Genomic DNA, 11,716 nt, shown 5'->3' with positions numbered 1-11,716 from the left:
CAAGTTTTAGTTCCTTTCTTCTCATGCAGACTGTGATCCCCACCTCTACCAAACAATACTAGAATTAGTGGCAATTCAAACTCAAAAGTCATCTTTGTTACTTATCTATTTATCAATTCCATTACATTTCTTTATTCAATTTTATTGTTTTAAACATATACCAGTGTAAGTTTTCATACCTCTATGTGGAAAAATATTTGATGGCTAAGTGGTAACAGAAGGCCTCTTTATTATCTGTTAACCAATTCTGTTACAATTCTTTATTCAAATTTGAATATTTATTGGAATAAATAAATGTATACCTACATAACTACATATTTAAAAATATTTTTATCTATGCAAAACCATGTGTTGCTCAAGTGGTGCCAGAAAGCCTCTTTTTTACTTACCTCTCAATTCTATTACATTTCTTCATTCAACTATATTAAGTCTTAAAAATGTATAAGTGAATAATCTTTTATCTATGTACCCCCCCCCCCTATATATGGAAAACTATTTTGTATTCAAATGATACCATAAGGCCTCTTTATTACTTACCTATTTATCAATCCTATAGCATTTCTTAACTTTATTACATTTTGAACAGTGTCTTAATGAATGAAGTTCTATCTATTTATCTATCTATGTATATATGTGCAACACTATTTGGTACCCATTTAGTACCCAAAAGCCTCTTTAATTTTATGAATTCTCAGTGGTACCAGAAGGCCTCTTTATTATGTATTAATGAATTATATTACATTTTAAATTTAATTTTATTAAACACTGTATGTGTATCTCTCTATCTACATACATGTGGAAAACTATTTGGTCCTTAAGTGGCACCATGGAGCTTAGCAGCTCTTACATTGTGTAGCCATTGTAGCGAGAAATCTCCATATCTTTTTCTTCATTGCTTCCCGCTCTGGCCTCTGCTGATTGGTAATGGGAGTTGATATTACTTGCCCAGTAACATTGGGTTTCCTCCATGGAATTGGTTGTAAGGCAAAGTCTTGGAGGAGATATTGGTTTTGAGGCATGGGTGGTTGTGACTGGGGCTTGGTGCCAACATTGGGAACTGGTTGCCACTGGAGAGAGATGCCAGATGATGCTTTGTAGGGTGCAGGCCTAGAAGCAGAAGACCAAGGGACAGTAGGCTGGGTAGAAGCAGTCAAAACAGACTGATTGGCATGGGTCAAAACGGGCTGAAACTGAGAGGGGTTCTGGCCAACCCCAAAGTGAGTGCAGTAGGTGTCCTACAATATGTACTATATGATATATAATCAATATGGTACAACAGCTATTTACATAGCATTTACATTGTGTTAGGTATGGTAAGTAATTGGAGATGATTTAGATCATTTGTGTGCAGTCTCTCGTCAACTCTGTGGAATTTGGTGTCTGTGAGGGGTCCTGGGTGCCATTGTCTGTGGATACTGAGGAGCAGCTGTAAGTACAAATGTTCCACATTCAAATCAGAAGGGCTGATGCTGTCCAGCCCGTAAACTCTCTTGAAAAATGAACATAGAACGCTCCTTTATAGACAAGGCCTCACCCAGAGGAGAAATCGCTGGGAGGAACAATAGACACAAAGGATAAAACTCCCTGTGTAAACAGCCAGAAAGTTTTAGAAAATAAGTCGACATGTTTTTAATACTTCAAGAAGTAAGAGGAGGAGAAGGAGGAGAGCAAAGGGAAAATGGGGACGGACAGAACTGGAGGGAAGAAGAAGAGGTGGAGGAAGGAGAGGTGGAAGTTGTCGTACCGTCACATAAGAAACTCTATCCTCAACCATACTTTTACAAAGAAAATGAATTTTGCATAAAAGTGCATAGCAAGAAAAGAAGGAAACCAAATCCCAAATAAAGGTATTCTAAGAAACAGGAGAATAGCATCCTCTCAGACGACAAAAACAAGTCAGAAAAGAACCCCCCAAGCACATCAGATGGTAGCCCACTCTTTCAAAACTAGCTAAAAAACAGAAGGCCAAGCAATGCAAAATAGGACAGAACATGAGAGGGGAATGGAAAATTATATCATGGATATAGCTTTCTGTTTGGGATGGTGAAAAGTTTTGGATTTGGATAGTGAATAATGCTTGAACAACATTGTGCATCTACTTAATGCTGTAGAGTTATCCACATAAAAATGGTTGAAATGTTGAGTTTTATGTTTCATAAAAGAAAAGAACAACATAAATGGAAATTAGATGAGATATGGTAGAAATCAACATAACTAAAAGGGAAAACATGAATGAACATAATAGATGTCTAAAAAGAAAGAATAATGAATTTTTTTTTTTAAAAAGGAAAAACATGATAAAAAATATCCTAGAGACCTGGTAAATAGGAAAAGCAAGAAAGCCAGGCAAATTCTACAAAGAAGAATGCAAATACGCATAGGAATTTAATATGTCATAAAGGTTACATTTGAAATCCGTAGGTCAGATAATTTAACAAATTGTGATACATATATTTTGGGGTCAAATATCTCTGGAAGTTTCCAAAATGTGGGAAAAGGTGATGTCTCCTGTGGGAAGAGTGGTGAAGATGGTGACTGGCAGTTTTGAGGGAATGGGTAAAAGCTGTTGGGGCTGCTGGGTCCTGCAGCTGTTGGCAGGTTGCTCTTTGCACATGCGCACTCTGCTTGCGTTGGGTGGAGATGGAAGCCAAGGAGTGATGTTTTCCTTGTGAGCTTCGGTTCATGGCAATGGTCCCTGAAGACAGCATCTGCCAGAATCAATGGAAGAGGACCTGACAGGCTTCTCAGTTCAGTATTTAACCCCCTTTCAAGTGTGATCTCTCTCCTTCACCCTCTACCCCAACGTCTCTATGGTGTGCTCTAAAAGCCAGGTTGGCTGCCTGCAGGGGGCCCTTGCCAACACTGAGGACTTGAGGACACAAGCCTCAGATTGAGGCCTTGCTTCTCAACCATTAGTAAAGTGTCAGAGTGGTACTGGCCTTGTGTGTGAAGGTTCATTCAAGTAGTGCCTCTCTGCTGCCCTGGTGCATGGGTGTTGAGTCAATGGTGATTTATTCCAGGCCATGTTCTGGGTGGGCCTCATGCTGCTGAGTTCACTTGGCCAAGTTCCAGTTATCAGCTTCCCTCAGGGTAACTGAGAACCCTGTAACACCCCTGGTAGATTCCCCATGTTTTGTATTCACCTTTCCCAGCTAGGATCTTAAGTGACCCAATCATGGTGGGGATGTGCCCTGAATCTTATTTTTGAAAATGCCATTCAGGTATACCAAAACTCAGCCATTCTCCATGAGAGTTTTTTGTTTGATTTTTGCATTTCTTCTGGTCAACCTGAACCCGTCTCCTATCATTTTCAACTTGCTTGACATTTTATCATTTTAACCCTCGTTTCAAACATTGTGTTATTGGTCAGCCATTTTGCCAATTCCTGATTCTTCCAGTAAACCCATACATCTGTCTTCTTTTTGCCTTCCTAGTGCTGGATGACATGCCTTCCTCTTTCCCCCATTCCTAGCCTTTACTTCTATTATCCTGGCCAAATTTGAGTTCCTTTCTTCTCATGTAGGCTGTGATCCACACCGCTACCAAAATAAACCACATTTAACAGCCATTCAAACTCAAAATTCCTGTTTATTATCTATTAATCAATTCCATTACATTTCTTTATTCAATTTTATTAAGTTTTAAAAGTATATTGGAATGAGTACATATTCATATGTCTATGAGGACAAATGTTTGATAGCCCAGTGGTAACACAAGGCCTCTTTATTATCTATTAACCAATTCTATGGAATTTCTTCCTTCAATTTGACTAAACTTTAAAAATATATTAGAGTGAATACATTTGTATCTTTGTATCTACATATTTATAAAATTTATATCTACACATGTGGAAAACTATGTGATGCCCAAGCAGTACCAGGAAGCATCTTTATTACTTATCTCTCAAACAATACTATTACATTTCTTTATTCAAGTATATTAAGTCTTAAAAATATATAAGTGAACACTTTTGTATCTATGTACCTCTCTGTATATATACGTATAAAACTATTTGATATTCAAATGGCAATATAAAGCCTCTTTATTACTTACCCTCTAATCAATACTATAGCATTTCTTTATTAAACTATACTACCTTTTCAACTATGAATAAATTCTCATGTATCTATCTATGTGTATATGAGAACACTATTTGGTACCCTTGTAGTACCGAAAGGCCTCTTTATTTTCTAACAATTCTCAGTGGTACCAGAAGGCCTCTTTATTATGTATTAGTGAATAATATTACATTTCTTTGTATAAGTTTATTAAACGTTGAAAGCATCTGAGAATAAATAAATGTGTATCACTCTATCTAGATATATGTGGAAAACTATTTGGTCCCTAAGTGGCACCACTGATCTTAGCAGCTCTTACATTGTGTAGCCATAGTAGCGAGAAATCTCCATCTCTCTTTCCCTCTCAATGAAACACTGCACTCTCCCCAAAGCAGTGTACTTGGCAGCATTCTCACGCTCTTGTTGAGCCTTCTTCTTCATGGCTTCCCGCTCTGGCCTCTGCTGTTTGGTGATGGGAGTTGATACTACTTGCCCAGCAACATTGGGTTTCCTCCATGGAATTGGTTGTAAGGCAAAGTCTTGGAGGAGATATTGGTTTTGAGGCTTGGGCGGTTGTGACTGGGGCTTGGTCCCAACCCTGGGAATGGGTTGCCAATGAAGAGAAGTACAAGATGATGTTTTGTAGGGTGCAGGCCCAGAAGCAGCAGACCAAGGGACACTAGGCTGGGTAGAAGCGCTCACACGTGACTGAATGGCATGAGTCAAAACGGGGTGAGCTGGCTTGGCAGGACGAATCCAAGATGGGTTGGCAGTAGCTGGTTGGGATGTGTTGACTGCCATGGGTTGAGCTGAGCTAGCAGGGCCAGGCTGGGCAGGGTAAGCCCCAGTGGGTCTCCGTGAGGTCAGAGACTGTGGCCTCCTATTGATTACTGGTCGAGGTGGAGGTTTCTCCTGGGTCAGAAAAGGCAAAGGTACCAATTTGACCTTCCCAGGTGGTGGAGGCTCATAAATGGATGGAGCGGGACCCTCTCCTTCAGCACTGATATCTGGATTCTGGGCTTTGACTTGTGATTTCTCAGGACCCTTAACCACCAGCCTTGGTTTCATAGCTGGGCATGTACGGGGGTCTTGGGTACTGCCTGAGTTTCCCGGGGCCCGGGAGGAAGAGAGCCCAGTTTTCTTGTCATTCTTCTTCCCCAGTGCGTGGAAAACCTGCACCGACTCCACCATGTGCATGCCGAGACAGCTCCGAGGCTTTTTAAAGGACTCCTGGCAAAGCTCAGGTTGGTTCCTCTTCCGCTTTAGTTTGGGCACAGTTGGCTTCTCTTCCGCCTGGACTCTGTTGCCTGGCTGCTTCCTCTCCTCGGCTTTCTTGGAATTTTTTTCCCTGGTTCTCTTGGTCTTTTCCTGCCCATGGCCCTTAGCCTTGCTGTTCCTGCTGGATGCAGCTTCCTGAGCTTTGCTGTTAGAGTGCTTGGCTGTGTGCACATTGGCCCTACTGCTGTCTGTATCCCTGTGAGCAACTTCTCCTCCTAATGCACCCTCTAGGTCCCTTAGCTGCATTTTGGCCTGAGGAGTTCCATGAGGAGACTCTGAGGCTTTATGTTTTTTGTTCCTCACTGGATCACTAGGACCCTTTAAGGCACTTGTGATTTCCTGCCCCTGATTCACCATGATGGATCTGGTGTCATTGGAATTTGTTATTGTGGGACTCTCAGCTTGGTCAAGGTCTTTCAAGGAATCGAAAAGCTCAGGAAGTTGAATATCCCCCAGCAGTGCAGTGAGGTCTCCAAAACAACTGCTAAATTCAGTCCCATTTTCAAGTGTGCCTTGGTCCTCAAGACTCAAGCTACTCCTTTCTAGAAGGGTATTTTCAGAATGTGGCTTCTCCTCTTGGTCCAGAGGACCAACGGAGGCCAGAAGCCGGTGGATTTCTGGGATGTCTAAAGGGAGTAGTGGAGGATCCTGGTTCTCCATGGCAATTTGGTAGGCATCCAGCGGCTCTGTGAGCATGGTGTTAATCTCACACAAATTCTTAATCTCTGTTTGTTTCTGGCTTTGATTTGGGGGCAATGCCAAGAAATCAGTGGAACTCTGGACTGGAGTGATTGTGGAAATGTCCCCAAGTTCAGTTTGTGAGTTTTTCTCACTTATTTGGCTTTTTCTGTTATTGCAGATGTATGAGAATTCTGGAGGCTGTGGAAGACAAAATGTCTGACTTGGAGGTTGCAATCCCAAGGAAGCCTCCATCCCTAGGGAAGTTTCCATCCCTGCAAAGGAATCAAGGACGATGGTAAGTAGGATGCTCCCCCTTCCCAGCTACACACTATTCAGGGAAACCACCAACTGTGGAGAAAGCATTTCTATTAGCTCTTTTAAAGGACCACTGACAGATATCTGTTAAGAGTTGCATATTAGTTACAGGTGATCCCTTGAAGTCTTACTTTTGGGCTGGTTCATCACCATGGCAGCATGGGTTTCTGGTAGAGCACTTGTCTCCTCTGTGGGAAACCCAGAAAAACTCTTTCATGAAGTCTCTCGTTCTCATATAGGGGCCTCTCAATTCTCTCCACTCTCCCCAGAATGTAAGAACACTTAACACCATGAACTAGGAGAGGGTGGAGCTGTTGCTCATGAGATCAATGTGAATGGTCGTGGGTTTTGGACTCCTGCTTTGGGCAGCATCTCTACATACAGAGGTTAAATCCTGCAGTCAATTAAGGGACAATTAAACTGTCACACCCTGATATGTGTTGATGTATTTTTCTAAACCAAAGTACAATTAGGGAAATATATTTATAGTGTGGTTGTGCAGCTGGACTGAGTGCAAAAATAGTGAACAGCCGCTTCCTTCCGTGTGCTCCTAGAGGTCTCTTAAATGCATGGGTGGCCATTATGCTGTGCTGCATGCTTCTCTTACAGAGTCTGAAAATGGGGACTGCTGAACAAGATTGTGGTTAAAATCTCAGCACTTGAATTCTAGGGATGTGTGGACGCACAATTACCAGCTGAAAACTGGACCCTCCATTCGAATGGTAATCTTATTCCTTCCCCTTTTTGCTGTTTGTACTCACCTTGAAAATTTGTTCCTTCTATACTCTGAGTGGACACAGAGTAGTAGGTCACAGGTGTAGGGACTGATGGTAGGGCATTTGTGGGCTGAACTTCCTTTAGCACTGTCACCATTTCTGGTTGAGGGGCAGCGGCACTACTTCCTGCATATGGCACAGAGCCATAGGATTGCAGGCAGGGCCAATGTTCTCCAGAGAGCAGAGTCCCCAGAGAGCTTTGATCATAGTAGTAGACCTGGCTTCCTTCTTGGTGGGGTAGTGAGAGGCAATGTCCTTGATTTGGAATCTGAGGTAGTGTCACCTGGACAAGCCTACCCGATAGTAGTGGATACCCAGGGATCATGACATTGGCTTCGGAAGTTTTGTCATCCTGGAATGCCATAGATAGGGAAGAATCTGCTGTAATCTGCCTTAACCTGACAGTCAGATTAAAGTCCCTGAGTGAAGATGAGCTCTTTTCAGCACTTCCTGGGATATACCACTCAGAGATACTTGGACAGGGGGCAGGTGCCATGGGAGTCTGGTTCCGGCCAGTAACCCCAGACACCATGGCTGTGCTAGCATGTTGATAAAGGGAGGCACTGCCCATGAGTGGCTGGAAGGAGGTGCCACAGGTTGAGGGCAGTAACCATGCTGAAGTGGCAGCTGGAGCAGAGGCTCTGGAGAAGTTGCAGACACTTCCTGTCAGGGAAGCTGCATTGGTCACCACAGGAAGAGAGAGCTGCAGAGAATCAGCATTTCCATGTAAAGAAGAATTTTGGAAATTTTCTGTAGGAAGAAGAGGGTGGTGAAAATATTGATGAGACAGGCAGATTCTTACAATAGTCAAGAAACAATGACATCTTACTGTTGTAGTAATCAGGAGGGCCCTGATTTCAATAATCATTGAGAGACCCCAAATCACTCCATTTAGGATGGCTGCAAGTACTCTTCTGATTACCTGCCTTTTCTCTCAAATTGGGCACAGAAGTCCCAAGTGGTCTGCTTCACACATTGTTCCCTATAAGCATCCTTCTACCTGTCCTACCTTTCCTTTGAGCCTGCACTAGTATTGACTCCTGAATTGGCCCTAGAACTGAAGTATTTTCGAACTCAGAGAAAACCCCAACATTACCAGTTAGCAAATGAGTACACCAAGGGTCAGGGAAGTGAGACTGACTTTTTCAGAATCCGCAACAGATTATGGAAACTTTCTCCCTGGCCAGGACTCTTGTTCCAAAGACCAGAAATCTGGAGATACAGAAATTTGTTTTTCCCTGTTCATAGAAAATCGTACTGATATCACCACAGTGATCTTTAGTATCTCCTTTTGTTTGTCCAGGTCACATGATATTTCCTAGAGTTCAGTTTGACCATCCAAATGATAATTTAAGCGTCATTCTTTGCCCTCTTTCAGCCTAACTGCTGATCCTACATGAAAATGACTACCTGAAATTCAGTTTCTCAAGAAATGCTTCTTGAAAGAAATTGAAACATGCGAGGCCCTGGGTTCAATCCTGAGCACCATGTAAAAATAAATAAAATAAAAGTATTGTCTTGAGCTACAACTGATAAATAGGTATTACAAAAAGTTTCATTTGGAGGGAGTTACAGTATGTTCTGTAAAGATAGAAGCAAAAGTCAAACACAGCTCAGAACTAAAAGGAATGACTACGTAGTAATGAACATATGGATATGAGCAAAAGTGAGTGTATATGAAATTTGCTAAGAAATGAGTTCTGTTATCATGCATACAATATTATGAAAGTGAATGTTTCTCTTTGATTTTAGTGAATACTCTTAATCAAAACAAAGCTCATAATTGAAGGTGAGTTTGAATGCATTCTCAAGCTGTACATATAGACAGAGAAACTATACTAAAAATGTGTGTAATTTTAAGTAAAGTGAACACAAATTTGAAGTAAAGTGAACACAAATTTAAGTAGGGTGAACAGATGGGTAGCCACGTGGAGAAGCGAAAACTAAAGCCAAAACCCATGATGAATCTGGGCATGCTGTGGTGGGCCTCTGGTCCCAGCACCCGGGAGCCTGAGGCAGTGGGATTGCAGGAAACCAGGAATTCAAAGCCACTCTGGGCAATTCAGCAAGATCCTATCTGAGAAAAGAAATAAAATATCCTGGAGATATAGCTTGTGTAGCATGCTTGCCTAGCATTCATGAGACCCTGTGTTCAATCCTCAGAACTGGAAAGAAGAGAAGAAAATAAGAAAGAAAGAATGAATGAGAGGAAGGAAGGAAGGCATAAGGAGCAAGGCAGGGAGGGAAGGAGAGAGAAATGGAGGGAGTGAGGGAAAGAAGAAGGGAATGAGGACAGAAGGAAGGACGAAAGAAATTTTGTACATACTAGAGAAAAAAACAATAAGTGTAAAGTCATTACTGTTCTTGTTTCTCTTCCTCTAAGGATTACCAACACCAAATAAAAGACATTAATTCCACTAGGTAGATATTTCAATTAATATAAACACATTTTCTGATAATCCTTTTGATTATTCAAAAAACAGAAAAAATGCTTTAACAAAATCATAGAAGCCTGGTTTATTATCACATTTAGAGAAAAGTCTTGTCCCTAAAGTCTGAGAAAACCATCACAGTATAATAAAATAACAAATTTAAAACAATTTTTGTCTTTTATTCTGACATTTTCTTCTCCCATTTATATTAATACAAAAATGTTTGAGCTACCTTACACCCCAGCCCCAAACAATTATTTGAAATGTAGACAAAACAAAACGTCTTCACATAGTTATTTAAATAAACTTGGAATTAGAGATGTGAGCTTGAATTTTTATTCTTATACAGTTCTTTCTTTCGGTTCTTAGATTTAGAAATCATCAATGACCATTTGTATATTGTCTGTTTTAGAAAAAAAAAAAAAACTGTTGTAAAGATGGAAAACAGCTTCACCTTGACAGCTTATATCACACAAAGGAATGTGTCCTTCTGATGCAGGTTTGGACAAAACATGTTTTAGAAATCACTGTAGTTTAAAAATCAGAACAAAATAGGACACGGAAATTGCCATTTCCCCAGCTCTGTCTAGAACCACTTTCCTTGGCATGTTTGGAGGAAGAATCATTTCTAAAACATACTTCTAAAATGTTCATGTTCAAACTGTCAACATCATCTGTGTTGAAAGCGATCATAGAAGAACTCTAACAGCCAAGTGTGACTTTTCTGATAACCTGCTTACCCCAGTGATACCCTCATTCAAGTCTTAGTTTCCTTGCTGGTCTGTTAATCTAAACATTCTCTAAACCAGCCTCTGGGAACATTCACTCTATGCTGTCTGTTGGTTTAAATAAAATCTTTGCTTTTCTTCCACATCCATCCCAACCAACCTCTTTTTTTCTCAACAACATCATTCTCTTCATCTCTATTTTTCTAACATTTTCTTCTCCTTTATTTTTATATTTTCTTCCTCCGCCGAGTTCCTATTGCCGTGTGCTTAAACAGTCACAAACTTGCTTTCCCAAGAACATCTGCCTCCTTACAGCCCTGTCCTCCTGCTCCTCTCTCCCTATTTCTCTTTTCACCTAGTTGAAACAGAAAACTCCCAAATATGTGAATGTCCCTTTTATGAACGGCACTAAATTTGAAATACTGAAGTAGAAATCTTTTTGAAGGGAAACTGTTACAGAGGAAACCTCTTGGTTTCCACCCTGCCTAGGTTTTGTCTCTTTCAGTTGAAACAACACAACCATGAAATCGGATTTCATTCTCTATAAACACGCCCCTCAAGATGCAAGAAAAGTAAGGGACCAGAACATGGGCAATCTGTTATCCTCATGTAGCAAATCAGGAAACAGATTTTGTGAGAGAGTAAGATAGTCCAGTTCTATACCTAGTACATGTCAAATTCCAAATGAAATTAGGTGTCCAGATTTCTAGTTCCATCCTTTCCCCTATTATTCTTAGCTCTTTTGACTCCATTAGTAAATTGAGGCAGGTAAAAGTCTAATAAAAAGCTTTAAAAAGTTTCTTTACTCACCTGACATGGTCAGAGAAGAGGTCACATCAATTGTAGATACAAAGGATGAGGAGATCACCCTAGAGGATGCGTGGGTGGCTGAGGCTAGAGAATGCATGTTTCCCAGTATGGAGTTCACTGGTCACTGTTTACTGGCCACACTAATGACTGGTTACTGGTCACTGGTCACTGGTCACTTGCGATGATTCAAATTTGTTTACAACTACATGGCAAGCCTAAGATTCTAGCAGGTGGCAGTAGGTTTGGTGGGAGAATGATGTCACAAACCTGGCCGTTTAAAGGTATGAAGTAGCCAATAGAGTGGTCAGACTCCGAAGGAGAAGGTGGGATTGGGTGGGGAAAATGACAAGAGAGTTGATTGGGTGGAGAAAGTGACAGGAAAGTTATAATAGAAACTAAATGGCTCAGTTCTGGTAGGTGAGCCCTGCAGGAGGGACATAATGGGCTCACCCCATGGCTCCCCTCCCCCAGGCTCTTGTGTTAGGGATATCATCTCTGTGTTCCTCTTAAATGTTCATTAAAATATTATGAATATGTTATAAATTATGTTTCACACTATAAGAGGTAATAGTAATACATTACTTTATTAACATATGCAGTTAATATCCCTGGAGATGGAAGAAAGAGACATCTAGGTT

The 11,716-nt window shown here is 41.0% G+C and overlaps 1 protein-coding gene across 1 annotated transcript; it reads right to left on the bottom strand.

Annotated features, from left to right (window-relative positions):
* Positions 1-4,373: 4,373 nt before the first annotated feature.
* On the bottom strand, positions 4,374-11,175 carry LOC144249686 (uncharacterized protein C2orf78-like). Its single transcript, XM_077791824.1, has 3 exons — positions 11,079-11,175; positions 7,094-7,858; positions 4,374-6,289 (listed from the first exon to the last, which is right to left on the bottom strand). The coding sequence occupies exons 1-3, from the start codon at positions 11,173-11,175 to the stop codon at positions 4,374-4,376; spliced, it is 2,778 nt and encodes a 925-aa protein (XP_077647950.1).
* Between the last annotated feature and the right edge of the window lie 541 nt (positions 11,176-11,716).

Source organism: Urocitellus parryii, chromosome 12, assembly GCF_045843805.1.
Source record: "Urocitellus parryii isolate mUroPar1 chromosome 12, mUroPar1.hap1, whole genome shotgun sequence".
Lineage (NCBI taxonomy): Eukaryota > Metazoa > Chordata > Mammalia > Rodentia > Sciuridae > Urocitellus > Urocitellus parryii.
Note: the sequence above shows the minus strand (reverse complement) of the source record. Positions and strands in the feature narration are given on the sequence as shown.